The following is a 15,688-nucleotide window of genomic DNA, read 5'->3' on the forward strand; positions in this document are numbered from 1 at the left end:
GACTGACATATCTGTTTAATCCGTCTTTTCAACTGATATGCAATATCTCCTTTACAAACGGCCCATCCTTAATATTTAAGAAAGAGGAGAGTCACAATTTACTTTCTTGGTATCTCTGAGGACACCCCAGACTGTCACAATTTCATTCTGAATCACTCCTGGTCGCTCTCATACTACTAGAATAATGGGATCAAGTCACTTCCACGCTCCATAACCAGGATTTATAGGGAAATCAAAACTGGGCCTTGCCGCTTGAGGGGACAGGAGCTGGCTTGGGGGAGAAAGGAGGCCTGAGAGGAGGGAGATGAACAAAACGAGAAATGTATTCAGTTAGAGAAAGAGGGGGCAGGCAAGAGGAATTGTCCCTGAGGTTAGGCAGGGCTAGTGGTGAGAGTTCTAGGGGCAGACAAGGCATGTGGAAGGGAGTCTGGGGGTCCAGCTGTGAGACAGCAGCAGCCAGGAGGACATGGAGGAGACCCGACTTCCACACTGCTACACTCCTGGCATCAGGACACTAGCAGAAAGACCGAAGCCCCTGAAGCCTCTCCAAGCCCCACTTCTCCATGGTCAGAGAAGCTCTTTGGAACACTCATTATCAACCTCCCCTTCTTCTCCTCCTCACCCTCCTCCCAACTTGACATCCACCCCTGTCCTCCATTCCTTCCTTTTCGCTCTCTCTGATCCCTCCGTCCATGCCGAGAAAGTACAGAGTGTGGCTGGACCTTGAGCAAATGGATTACACTTTAATTCAGAGGTAGCAGAGAATGAGCCCTGCATGAGGTGTGGCTTGATACTGAAAATAATTATACCGAAATGGAGAGGTGGGAAAGCCCTGGATTTCAAAATGAATGGTAATTTGAAAGTCAATTTTGAGTTCAAACACTGGTTTTGCAGCAGAGGTGAAGCTGTTATGTTTGTATTTATAAACTGGTGTCCACAGTTCAGACATCTGATTATTATTTTAGGTAGTCCATTGCTTTACTGATATGAACCAAAACTGAGCTGGGATGTTTGGAACTGAACACAATTCCAGCAATATTCTCTCAAAATGTAACCACTGTCATCTCAACATCTACATTACCAGTCAAAAGTTTGGACACAACTTCTAATTCAATGGTTTTTATTTAATTATGTTCTACATTGTAGATGAATACTGAAGACATCAAAACTATAAAAGAATACATATGCAATTATGCTGTAAACAAAAAAAGTGTCAATTTTCAGTATTAATCTACAATGTAGAAGACAATACAAATGAATAAAAAGCTTTCAATGAGAAGGTGTGCCCAAACTTTTGTCTGGTAGTGTATGTGGAGAGAGACTGCCAAATTAAAGCTACACATACTGTATGTCTGTTTATTTGTGCATTTATTTAATCTATTTATTTACGATTGAGACACTATCATTAAATTGTGACAGAAAATGTTTCAGCACATAGTTGCTAGTAAATCCAACCGTGTGTTGTTGTCACCTGATCAATGTGAGTCCAACATTCTTTTTTTAGCTCAGTATGTTCTCCACCAACTAATGATAAAAATGTATGACTTTACCCTTCTAAAGTGAAGCATATGGGCCCTTAGACCCAAAAAGTGAACAAAAAGAAGCTAAAATGCTCCAGAGCTGAAGCTAGACCCAGAGTTTGACCCTAGGTTTCTGTTATTTAGTATTTAAGCAGCATTGTTTCCATTACGAGCATTTTCGTGAGCTTCTTCCCACTTAAGAGTATAGCAACGCATCCACATAAAACTCATTCAGTAAAATTGGCTCACTCTGCTTTGTTGCTCTTTTATCAAAATATTTTAGTATTATTCCCAGATGACAGCATGTAGAAACAAGATCGGATTCTGGTGTCCTAACAGAGACTGGAAAGGGGAGAGGGGGGCTTTCACTGTTGCAGGCTTATTTAATTACACAAAAATCCTCTTTAAGGAAAACACAGCGATAAACAGCTTCTTTAATTACCCTGGTTAAGTTTAATTATAATTAGTTTCAATATTGTTTACAAAATCAAATAAGGCATCAGTGAACGCTATTTTAAAACTGTATATTATCCTAACAGCAGAATCAGAATACAAGTCATATTTTGACCCGTTCAAATTCTAAATTCAATAAACGAACATGGTGCTTTGACTGAATAATCCTGGGAGAGGCACTCTGATTTTTATTAGTATGCATTGTGCTACTGTTGAACAGCTACTGTTGATTATTAAGAGATTCATTGCCTAAGTGCAAAAAGAAAATGCTCGAGCCAGTCAACACTATACAGTGAAAGTTGCATAGCCAGTCTACATGCTCATATGTTCCCAGTAAACTACATGGTTTAACTGAATGAGTCTTATTTTTTTCAAGCAGGGAAATCAAATTCTGCAACAAAGGAACATTCTTGTTTCTCCCGTGTTAACACCGTTTTGCCTTTGTGTCCCACCCCTCAACTCCACTGTGTCATTCTTCAGTCTCACTCAAGCGTTAGCATCAAATCAGTATGTACACACAGGCCATTTAGAGACTTCAAAGTTCAGCATTGGCTGCAGGGGTGAAAGCTCAGCATCCCACTAACATCCCTCGACAGGCCTGGGGGCGTGCAGATAAAAAGCTTAAAACTCAAACAGCAAAGAATCTCTCCCTTGGTTTGTGCCTCTCCAGCCTCAGTTAGATCAATATGTTTTAACCTTGCCGCAAAGGATCTTTAATAATTTGAATTCCGCATTAGATGGCAGTTTTTAGACTTGTACAGCTATTGAGGGGACAGGATGTTGGGGGAAAAGTTGCACTGACTCTTTTCTTTTGTTGTCCTGATTGGTGGATAAAACTGCTGAAGGTTTACAACAAAGGAGAAAAACCATCACAAATGCTTCTTTTACTCATTTCAGCATGAGACACTGCCGTCTAGAGGGATGCAAAAACAGTAAGTGTGCAAATGCCTTCTATTTTGCCTAAGTTTACTGGCAGCCATCTCAGGACGACTGAGCGAAAACTGAGCAGACATGGGAAGAGTAATTCTCTCTGCGGGACATGGAAGTGGAGGTTGCCGAAAAGACTAACACATTTGACATTTGCTTTGTCAACAGTTAGAAATTTTATGACTTTGTGTCAAGTTTGTTCTGCAGCACTGATGTTTTCTTTAGTGGCAGTGAATTGTAGTCCCAACTGATTGCCTTAGCTCTTATACATTCCACCTCCCACGCAGTTCATTGTTCACACTTTGACAAAGTCACACCACATGTCCTTGGGGTAATGTCATTTTACATCACAACACAATGGCATTGTGCATTTTAGTGATGCATAGCTGTTCTCGGCAGACACTGAGCCAACCATGACTTAAGATTTAAGATCCATCAATCATATGCATGACCTAATATATGCAAACATGTCTTACCAAGGTACCAAGCTCAATAAATTTAGAATATAGAATACATACATATATAAATACCATGTGCTGTGGTATCTTTGATACCATGCGTTCAAATCCAGGTTTGATTTTCCACTGGTGTCCTTGACATACAGGTGCATTGAAACTTATTTGCAGGTCACAGTGTTATTACAATTCATTGTAGTGTTCAAATATAAATTTCACATACTTCATTACTGAGATCAATATAAGACTGGTGCTCTAAATGACATCCACACTCAAACCTCGAGAGCTTTTATCCTACAGGAAATAATGAAACTGCACATCTAGAAACACATCACGTTCTATGACAAAAATAAATGAAAAAATAAATAAATAAAACAATTCCGGGACACTTATTCGATCAGCAGTTAAGCATGTGTTTTCTGTGCCATACTTTAAAAAAATATTTGCATTTCATCATGGCATTCTGCACTAATTTATCCGTCCCAAGGGGAAAGATTCAAGATTGGTGGCAGGAATGTTGCTAATTTGTTTTCCTCAGGCCCATACACCTGGGCACATCTTGATGAACATATTGAACAAATCTTGTCTTTCCTTCTTTAAACTACTGCCATTGTACCTTTGAGCAAGGCCATTAAGCAGCAACTGCTCCACTAAAGTAGCTTTTGGGGCCCTCACATGTGGATTTGTTTGTTTGAAAAACAAGCAACTTTAGGTTCAGTCCATCTGCTCTTATGATGATGGAATTGTGGGTGTCAGCAAAACCAAATTTACCCAAAGTTTGAATGTGAGCTGAACCTATTTACAAGATGTAACAATTTGCCTCAAGCTGAGAGAGTTACAGTTAAATGGGCAAGGCTGAAATGTGAAAATAAAATTATCCTGTCTTGTGTTTTACCTCCAGCAAAATCTATGTCAAAGGTGAAATTTGAATTTATTGTTGTTCTTTTCTTGCATACATTCTTGAATAAAAAAGAAAAATAGATTTCAGCAAGATATACCAAACAGCCTGTGATCTTTTAGCCTCCAAGCAACTGAGGGGGCAGTATTTAATATTTGATGTGATGCTGTTGAGTGAACCCTTCTCTACAAGCAAAGACACAAAAATTCACTTGAAATAGCACAGCAATCTGCTGCTATGTTTCATTTAGAATGAAACATTAGTTTTTATACAGACTGCAATGTGAGACTATAGGTTGCTATAATCTCACATAGACACACCTACCTCTGCAGCACTGTGTCAGTGCTGGAGAATGGTCTGACTGCAGCTGATTATCATTCAGCCAGAAGGGAAAATGCTTATCTATACCACCATTCTAAAGCTTTGGGTCACTTAGAAATGTCCTCATTTTTAAAAGAAAAGCATTTTTTTTGTCAATGAAGATAACATTAAATTAATCAGAAATAGGGTACAGAGGCCCCTTTCCAGCAACCATCAGTTCTGTTTCATGGAAAACATGAAATTGCCTGGGTGAGAACAAACTTTTGAATGATAATGTATATTTCTTTAAACCAATCACAACCATCTTGGGCAGTGTTAAGCCCACAGTGCAGCAATGATTCTGCTGCAAAATAGCATCAAGTGGCAACTTGTTATGTTGGAACATGCTGTGATAATGAAACTTTCTCCACAACCAGTGGGCCAACGTACATGTGAGACAGCTAATGATGTAAAAACACCAAAAGAACCAAATGGCCCTGTCTTGTTGTACAGTCCAATTCCTTGTCCAAGCTTGCCATCTTTAACATGTTCATTGTTAACTTAACAGTTGTTGATCACAATAACAAAGAGGGTTTAATACCTGGCAGAGTCAGAGAAGGTAGGCTAACCTTTCCTCACATTTTCCTGAAGGTTTCCAGGTCTTACCTTTTTCAGTCGTAGAATCCCTTCTTGTGTCTGAGAGTCTGTGGTAATTATGAACATGCCTTGCTCATCCCCCTCGATGATGCTGTAAGTTGACTTGGCATTCTCACCGATGTCACGGTCATTCGCCTTTACTTTGCCGCCCATTTTTTCTATTGGCAGATCTTCAGGTATCACAAACTCATACAAACCTAGGGAGGAGCAGACACGGGTCTTTGGTTTCCAGAAATGCAGATCAAATTAAGCAAAATTATCTAAGCATATAACAGTACTGCATCATCATTACTCATTACAACAGTTAAAGGGAATTAGCTTCTGAGGAGCCTGTTTAATGAAATTTACAAAATAACATTTATTTTTTCCAATTATGGCCCATCAGAGAAATGCTCATTTAGAGCAGTAGTAATTTGTTTTTCTCCTTTATTTGATTTGGGATTTTTAATGTTGTGAAGTTACTTACTTTTAGAAAACTTTGGTGGATTGTCATTGATGTCTGTTAGCGTGACGGTGACAGTCGTAGTTCCAGACAAGCCACCCATGTGACCTCCCATGTCTTTAGCCTGAATGACCACCAAATACTCCTCTCTCATCTCCCGATCCATCCCATGGAGAGCAATTTTTATGGTTGCTGGAGGTGGAAACAGTTCATAACACATTAATGCAATTACAAACATGACTGATATACTCTGCACATCATTTTAATGATGCTCATGTGAGTATGCACAAGCAAGCACATGAAAAGGAAGGCATACAGTCACCTTCATGCCCACCTTACTCCCCAGTTTATCTCATGCATTATTTTAGACCATGACTTTACAAAACAAGGACTCCATACCAAGCAGAGGTACAGAATTCCCTGCAGGTCTGAAAAATACAGTCGGTATGAGAGTGGTCATGACTGAGCCAGCATCAGCACTGTGAATCAGCTGTGTTTGTTTTGAAATGTGTTGTTCCGCCGTCTGCAGTCATTTGTATTCTGATTGAGTGTGAATTATGCTGTCTGTCTTGTATAATCTTGAATATTGTATGCAGAATGGACCTTATTGACTCTGCCGCAGCGCTGAATATAAAAAGGGCTCAGCACTGGCATATACGGATAATCCACTCAGGAAACAGAGGCCCGCAGGATCATCAAATGAATATAAAACCCCTCATAAAAGCCAGGCTTTGGCATGACACCCTGCCTTGGTCCTGAGCTGCCTTAGACAATTATAATATGCTTGGCGATGATGAAAAACATGGGAGGGGTTAGGATGTTGTCTGTGCCTGCATTTTATTCTTGAGATAGATTTTCCTTAGAGATGTAACACAATTTCAGGGTCAGTTTTGCTTTTGGAGGTCACACACCGCACTGAATATAAAACAAACTGGAAAAAAGTACAGGAGAGGAGTTGCACACCTCATCATTAAAACTGCATTGGAGGAAGTAGCAATAACCTTGTTGTTCAGATACTTTATTAACTAAAGCTATTTTACTATTGTTTCACTTGAGTAGAGACATTTTTTCTTCCACCCTTCAGCATCACATGTTGCTAATAACATAATTCCCACAGCTCTATGAATTATTAATATGTTCACAGTAAAGACTGAATAAGCACCTTTCTTGACATAGAATGGTGCATTTGCCAGCTGTGGGATGAACACAACAAATGGATTTGCACCAGTTGATCACTTTAGTGCCATAGATCACTTCTCCTGGATCCAAAACCGTAGAGTTATTTTCACATGTAACATGCATTTCCGTTCTAAAGTTTGAGGTCACTTAGAAATGTCCTTATTTTTGAAAGAAAATAATTTTTTTTTCAATAAAGATAACATTAAATTAATCAGAAACACAGTCTAGACATTATTATTGTGGTAAATGACTATTCTAGCTGGTCAGTTATTTTTTAATGGAATATCTACATAGACAGAGGTCCATTTCCAGCAACCATCCCTCCTGTGTTCTATTGGTATGTTGTGTTAGTTAATCGTGTTGAAAGGCTCATTGATGATTAAAAAACTCTTGTGCAATTATGTTAGCACATGAATAAAAGTACTAGTTTTCATGGAAAACATGAAATGGGTGACCTCAAACGTTTGAACGCTATTGTAAATAATTTGACATGAGACGTCTCGAAATCTTTTAATTCCCTTATCACTGCTCTATAATCCTTTTGCAATTCCTCTGAACATTTTACACCCCTACTGTGTAGCAAAGTTTGCTAGTTGTGTTTTAGGTGTGCCTCACAGCAGACGTTCTCTTTCCCATTTTTTTCCTAATACTTTTCATTTACAAGATGCTCAGTATCTATCTATCTATCTATCTATCTATCTATCTATCTATCTATCTATCTATCTATATGTATATGAACAGATAACTCCGTTTTGATAAATTTTCAGAATTTTTTTTATTGTTTACTTGATATAATATCAATCAAACTGAAGTTGACTGGATTTGACTCAGTAGAAAAATACATGACAAAATAGAGAAAAAATACATTATTAGTGTTATTATTATTATCATTATTATTATTATTATTATTATCTCAAGTAAACAATTTTAAAAAATTAGTTTTCTGAAAATTTATAAAACGGAGTTACCTGTTTTTGCAAATGAACTTTTCATATATATAAGTGTGTGCGTGTGTGTGTGTGTGTGTATACACACACACACACACACGCACACACACACACACGCATACTAAAGTCAACCTACTAGATGCAACACTCTCATCTCTGTTGATCATTGTTAATTATTCAAATTAATTCCTAATCACTGAAAAGGGAGGATAGACAAACACTCATTTCCATAGATATTTGCCGCAACTTTTTTTCCCCACCGATCATTAACCAAGTGATGAATTGGGGCATGATGTTTATTTATTTATTGAATGCTTTTCATTTCCAGTGTGGTGTTGTAAGTGTCAAACATGTTCTAATGGTTGTTTTCCCCTTACCTTTTATTTTTCATTAACATTCATTAAAACATCTGGCTCACTTGAATGAACCATCTGCGTGTGCTCCACAATCACACAAAGCATGAATGCTAATCCATAAATTGTCCGTTCAGCGTGTTTTCTAAAGCCACGTTCCAGCTGCAGATGCTTAGAGATTGTGATGCCTATAGCAGTGAGGACGAGCCCAAAGTGTTCATTCTAATTATGTACATAAATTTTTGAACTCCCTTTCTTGGAGCTTGTTTATTGTGCGCTGTTTTCCAAATTGTGAGCCGTCGATTTCCATCTCATTTCTTATTAATGTAATTTCACCATTATTTAATCATATTGCTTACAGACACATGTTAAAAAGTCAGCTGAAAAAGCAATTAAAGATCCAATCTGGATCTGTTTTGAGATAACTTCATGCATGATGACACTGCTGAAGAGTTTGCCTTGTGAAAGGAAGAATTATTATCATGTGGAATTCATAACCCAACGATGTTACAGAACATGGCAGCGTATGGCTATTGGCCCATTTACCATAAAGGATGAACAGTCAGCTGAAGGAAGCATGCAACTCATGGATGCAAAACATTGTTCATATGGATTTTTGTAGTTTTAATAATGAATTTCATGCATTCCACTGCTGAACCAGATCATACTATATCACTGATAATCAGTTGACCTTGCTTGACCAGGACCAACAGATTACCACTAATATTAATAAACCATGTGCTGATGTATTCCACTGATAACAATGGAATACATCAGCACATGTTTTTTTTTTCCTCAGCCACCTATGTGCATCCACACTCTCTGTCGCAAAAGGCCACACATTTCTTATTCATCACTGTTCTGTTTCTGTATAAGGCCCAGGCTATTTTAATATGCAGATTCCAATCACTCTTGAGTGGTATTGTGAGTATATAGTATTTTCCATTCAAGATGTTATCAACAAAGCCTGAATAGGAGCTGTGTAAAACCCAATAAATTTACTGGAGCTGCAATGTGTGGAGTGTATTTCTATTTCACTTATTGTCTCAGTTGTGTTGGTTCTTTTTTTCCATATTTGAAATGTTTATTTTTCTTTACCAGGTTTCTGTGTTATATTCATATTTCATGTTTTAATTAAACCCATAAACTCCTCAGTTTAGTTAAGGACTCCCAGGAACAGACATTTTTGCCCCAGTGTACAGTTTATGCTTTGAAGCACAAATGTGCATGAGTGAGCAGCTGTACAGGGAAGCGGTGAAGAAAGAAAGTGAGCCTGGCAGCCTGAGTTAACGGCAGCCTCACGCAGCGATAATCTACAAGCATTTCAAAAAACAGATGGGCTGACTTACCTGCAGTCCTGTTGTTGTTACACGACTTTCTAAGCTATAACCAACATTGTCAGCTCCCTTTTAGCATGTATTTGATAATGTTGTCCCTCACAGGCTTGCTGAGTAGAGGTGTGGTTACATAATAATATAGACATATACACTGATCAGCCTCAGTGTTCAAACCAGCTGCCTAATATTGCGTGTCATGCTGCCAAAAGAGCTCTGAAGGAGAGTTTCATGAGACACACATGGACATGAGCACTCTGTCTGGTCTGCAGCTACACAGCCCCATATGCAGCAAGTTTTAATGCACTTTGTGTTCTGACACTTTTCTTTCATCTCCAGCACTAATGTTTTCAACACCAGAGCCAGTTGTCGCAATCTGCGTGCATCACTGAGACTCTGGCATCTATGATCCTGTCACCAGTCACCAGTTGTTGCACTACTTTTGATAGGTACTAACCACCACAAAGCAGGAACACCCCGCAAGACCTGCCATTTTGAAAATTCTCTCATCCAGTCGTTCGGCCATCATGACTTTATCAAAGTCTCTCAGATCCTACCCATTTTTCCTGCTTCTAACAATTCAATTTCAAGAACAGACTATTCACTTGCTGCAACATCTTGGTAGGGGCCATCATGATGAGATAATCAATGCCATTCACTCTGTCTGTTGTTTCAATATATACATTAACATAGGGCAGGATAGGATTTTTTTATCTGAAAATGTGTGCACTTTAAGCATAATGTGCAGCTACAGAGTGAGATCACCTCAGGTGTGCCGGTAGGTGGGGAAGCTGTGGCGCCTCCACCTGCCGTAACACTTGCAGACAGCACACACACCAGTAACTAACTAACTAACTAACTAACTAACTTACAAACTCACTCACTCACTCACTATCTGTTCCATTTGAATCCACAATATTGGCAGCACAGAGATATTTGTTGCTGAAATTTGGGCAACATTAGACAAGAAAATAAAATGATGTAGAAGTAAACACCATATACTGTAGATCAGTATATTCAGTTTTTCATAGATGTCAGAGATTATCAAGTAGTCTGGACCTCACAGCCTAAACCACTGGTTTCTAATCAGTTCAGTATGGTTTCCACTTCAGATAATAAAACAGAATACTTCAATATTTATAAGCCACAATAATGTTTGCTGATAAATCAGTTGAAAGCAGGGACAGTCTGGCCTCTGGTGATTTTGGAAGGCTTGAAAAAAATCTGTTTACTGTTAATAATAATACTTCTATAATAATTACAATAATATATTTATCATAGTTTATGATATTTTTGTTATTGGTCAGGTCGAAATGTTAACTAAAGGAAAATCTACATAGTAATGTTCCACTGCATAATACACGAAAGTGGCCACAGCTGTTGTGTAGACAGTCAGCTGTTTGTTGGGGGTCTGATACTGTTGGGTCTTTCAAGCTTTAAAGGTCCTGCAGTTGAGGTCAGGCCTTATCTGCATCTTTGCACAAGAAACTTGACCCTTCTTTGGTAAAGTTATTCCTAACTGTCAGTTGGATGTACTTAGCTAGAAACTCGGTCAAACAGTGATAGCCCACAACTTGACCTGAGGTGACATTGTAAGCTCATTTATCTAAGTCGAAGCAGGTAATGAAAAAGGACAATGTTTAAATACTAAAAGGCTCTGCCCTGGTGTGCCTGGCCCTGTCTAGAAGAAAAAGGCTGTTGAAATAATCCCTAGATGTAATCACTGTCTGACTGTAAAGCCCATTTCTTTTCTTTTTGTTCCATTATGGGTGTGGTTTTCATTCATTACATTTTGTAATACATTATGCTCTCCATTGGTTAGAAACAGACAAAAGACTTGCACATTGTATTAATAGCTCCCATTAAATTTAATGAAGCAACGTTTCGATCTCACAGAGATCTTCGTCATTCTTTGTCATGCAAACAATGAATTGCAGTACAAAGAGATTTCTTCATCCCCACAAAGGTGTCCTCTTTTTGTGTTGCTTTTTTAAAGTCAAAGTGGTTACACTGGGCTTCTGTACTATTGCGTGCATAGTATTTAGCATGCTATTTATTGCATAATATTGAATTTAGTTGCAGTAAGCAAACTGACATGGCCATCCTGCAAAGGTGGCACTTTAAATCAGTGTTTCAAACATACTCTTGAATGGCTTACGGGATATGCCACTCCAATTAATTACTTCATTTAAGTGGAACACAACAACCATCGCAACACTTGTCCCCTCATAATTAAAACAGCAACAAGTAGAGAATTGCATTTACCTGAGTTGGGATCCACCGAGAAATATGGTTGCCCCTCCAATATGCTGTAGACTAGTTTAGCACTGTTCCCGTACACTGGATCATCGGCATCTGTAGCTGTTACCCTGGTAACCGGGGTACCTATGGTACAGAAGCACAGGGTTACGAACTGCAAATCTATAAGTAATCATCTCTGTATAGGACTAAAATAAAATCTGGGGGTACCAAGCCAATCATGATGAGATCATTCAACCCTATGCGGGGTTGATTTCTTTCAAAAATCCTGCTTCATTTATCCCATCCTGTTGGAAGTGAGCAGTTGAATTTGTGATTCACTTAAAAAAAAAGCCATTCCTAGGTTTGTCAAACATGTAACTGGATGTTTGTGATAGAACAAGTGTGTGTATGTGCAAACTGTATTGGTAGTATGCTGCCCCATGCCATTAATCTATGTTGTGTGTGTACAGTTCTAGAGTGAAAGTGTCAATTACGGGCAGCAAATGTGACATGATCCCAGAAGAAATATGCTGTAATGGATGTTTGGCCTAAGTGAGCAAAGTGGTCATGACAGTGCTGATTAGTTGCCTGGTCTGTCTTCCCTTAAGCTGCATAAGTCAGCCAGTGTACAACTCAACCTGACAGTGTTGGATTTGTCACATACTTATAGTAATCTAGCAGGAAAATTAAATGCATCTATTGATCACCAAATTATACTTTTATGTGTTTTATGCAGCTAACGTCTCAGAACTGCAGACTGCAAATACATACATCAAACACCCGAAAACACTCAGTTGAAGATTATTAGATAATCCCACATCTTACTGCTTGAAGCCAACATCAAACCTTAACGCACAAAAAAAGAAAAAAAAGAAAAACACTTCACCGTCTGTAAATAGTTTTTCTAATAAAAGTTTGGCTTTGCTAATGGAACAATTGGCACATGTATTTTTAAAATGCTAATTGGATATCACAAATCCTTTAACAGGACTGCAATTAGCCATTACCTTCACCCCAATAATACTCAGTGTAGCAGAAATTAGCAGAAATTAGCTTCTCTGTTAACCAGCCTTATGAGGTTTGAAGAAAATGTATGCATGGAGCTTCATCAATATTCCAGCTCCGCCAAACGCTCAAGGCAAATCAGAAAATAGATTAGTGACAATTCAATCCACCATTCACAGCTCCATTATAAGGTATCAAGAAAAATGCACAGAAAATTTGAATATAAAGAGACAATTAGCGCAATTAAACTCATCCATTTTAACTCACAGTGACCAAGCTACTCATCAGTCTCAGTGTGAGGAATGGGTTTGAGAAAAAAGGAGAGAAAAGAAGTCGACATGCTGACAGTGAGCAACACTCTGGCAGGAAGCTACAGATGGTATGGTAATTGTTTCTGTGAAAGATGTTTAGAGGTGTTCTGACAACAAAGGGAGATGTCCCTCGTCGCAGCCAGCTCAGGTCCTGCCACAGGTACCTAAATCTGTCCACTGCAGACGAAAAGGCTTGTAATGTAAAGACCTGCGCCAAGTATGAGGTTTTGGCTGCAGCATTGTGGATTGGGGATTCTGGTAATGAATTAAAACAGGAATAATAAATAAATACAAATTGTACACCAGATGTGATGGAAACACAGTTGCAACAATCACAGTGTGTAACCAACAAATCAGACATCTGTGTTCTGTTGGTGTGTTGTCTATTTCTGGCTCAACAAGCACCATAACAATCCCCAGCTGAACTTTTGACCAAGGGTGCTGCACAGTGATAACTTAACCTACAAGATGTTCAGAACAAAGTGGAAACAGTGTTTTAAACTCAAATCATTGCTGCAATGCATTACTGCTGAAAAACAGAATGCACTCTCATAAAGACACCTGCACAAAAGATGATTTTCACACCTTTGCGGTAGTTTGGGGATTTATCTCCTGCTTTATGCCGTCATCTACATGTGTCAGCCATTGATTAATAGTCACCGCAGTGTCTGCGGTCTTGTAACAGCAAAACAAAGCAAAAGCCACCTTTGCACTCTAACTGGAGTAGCAGTTTCACTGTTGCAACCCAATTATTTCACAGTGAGAGAGCCTCAAGTGGTCCTCTGAGACGGAGGTGTTCTAGTAATTCATAGTCTTATGATGACCCATGCTGTTGTGTTGCCAAAGCTTACCTTGTAAATTTCATTCTGCTTGTTACACCCCTTGCCTTTTGCAGTGTTTAGATAACAGCAGATCAATGAGTTTTTTTTTTCTTTCTGTGTTTCTGCTTGCTGCACTGCCACTAGCAGAAAAACAGAACATTATGACTTGATGTCAGCTCCTGATGGACTTAGATAAAATGTTATTTTCTTGAATCCACTCAAGTGTCATTCAGATCACTTACTCTCGATCTTCATATATATATATACATCCATCTATCCATCCATCCTCTATACACCGCTTTATCCTCATTAGGGTCGCGGGGGGTGCTGGAGCCTATCCCAGCTGACTCGGGCGAAGGCAGGGGACACCCTGGACAGGTTATATACATACATATATATATATATATATATATACACACACACATATAGCGAGCATGATCTTCCACGTATCACATTTCAGTAGCCGTTAACACTGTATTATTGCACAGTCTGTACTCAACAGAAGCTGCACAAGCTGAGTAATAAGTAATAAAGAAAATTTTATAAATTTCAATTCTATAAATCTAAACACCACACAGTACAGCACCTTAGTATGGGATTCTTCATATTAACAGTATACAGCTCTACGGTTCTGGTAAGCTCATATCGAAACTTCACACTAAAGTGGTAGAATTAATAATGTGCCAAATAAACTGGTTGACAGCATGTAAGGAAACATAATTATATGAACTGTATTCCACAAACGTGTGCATTAATCCAAATTGGTGCGCTCAAGCAGTATTTCCGTGTAGCAAATTATATCCTGTGTGCCATAGGTGTTTGCCAGTTGTCAAATGAATAAAATGAGAGACAGGAAGGAAATTGCACCTCTTTTTTAAAAAAAGAGATACAGAGTCTTATCTGTCACAAAGTTAAATTATTACTACTACAGAGGAAAGAAAGCAGCCATCTACACATCCCTAATTATGAAAAGTACCTTCTTACTTCTAAAAGGTGTGTGACTATTGCAAACAGGCTTTTTAAAAATTCAGTTACACTATAGATTGAAGTGGGGAAGTAGGGGTAGGGAAAAAAATCTTCATAAAAACAGTGGAACCAGTGAGGCATGAAATAGCTCCCTCTTTCTTTCCCTCCCACAGGGGTAAAATGCTCCTCACCACCCTGATAAAAAATGAGGGATTAGGAAAGCCAGTGTTTTGGTCCTGTTTCAAATCAGTGCAGATTAGCTCGTCCTTCCCCTTGATAATGCACAGAAATTTCAGGGACACTGCAGAAATGGATGCAGCTGTAGGCCAGGCAATGGGCACAAAAACCCAATTGTAGGAGGAATATTGTCTCTGGCTTTTATTTGAAGCCTGTAGCATTGTGGTGATTACAATTATAGCAACACAACACCTACAATATAAACTTCCAGGGATGAAAAAGCTGCATGGTTGGTAAAAACAAAAGCCATGCAGGGAGGAATTATGTAAAAAGCCTACACTAGCAAATGGAAAATGTTCACTGGAATGTAACTGATGTCCTGCACACTTTATTGCTTTGGCAACCTCTCTACTAGGGAAGTGCTACACACCATTCTTGGTCAAACCCGTTAGAAATGTGGAAGTAGGTGCAATCATGCTATTTTGTGTCTAAATGGATTTGTCTCACTTTTCTCCTGCCGTCTAACAGATGCCCAGACTCTGAAGGATTGCATATCACCTTTTCCCGGGAAAGCAAATCTCCCTCTGTTGGTTTGGGCAGCAGCCTGCAGGGTGACACACATTAAGCATGTTTGAAAATACAGCCTGCATTTACGCTTGTTTTCCCTCGCTAAGTGTAATCTCATTAATCATGTCCTGAAGT

The 15,688-nt window shown here is 38.8% G+C and overlaps 1 protein-coding gene across 4 annotated transcripts in view; it reads right to left on the reverse strand.

Annotated features, from left to right (window-relative positions):
• cdh8 (cadherin 8) overlaps window positions 1-15,688 on the reverse strand; it is a 103,907-nt gene that overhangs the window by 24,857 nt on the left and 63,362 nt on the right. For all 4 annotated transcript variants that reach the window (XM_022212777.2, XM_022212774.2, XM_022212776.2 and 1 more), the window contains 3 exons: window positions 11,731-11,850; window positions 5,677-5,844; window positions 5,220-5,407 (listed from right to left, as the gene is read on the reverse strand). In XM_022212777.2, coding sequence (XP_022068469.1) covers window positions 5,220-5,407; window positions 5,677-5,844; window positions 11,731-11,850 — 476 coding nt within the window. The remainder of the gene's footprint in view (window positions 1-5,219; window positions 5,408-5,676; window positions 5,845-11,730; window positions 11,851-15,688) is intronic.

This window comes from Acanthochromis polyacanthus, chromosome 2, assembly GCF_021347895.1.
Source record: "Acanthochromis polyacanthus isolate Apoly-LR-REF ecotype Palm Island chromosome 2, KAUST_Apoly_ChrSc, whole genome shotgun sequence".
Classification (NCBI taxonomy): Eukaryota; Metazoa; Chordata; class Actinopteri; family Pomacentridae; genus Acanthochromis; species Acanthochromis polyacanthus.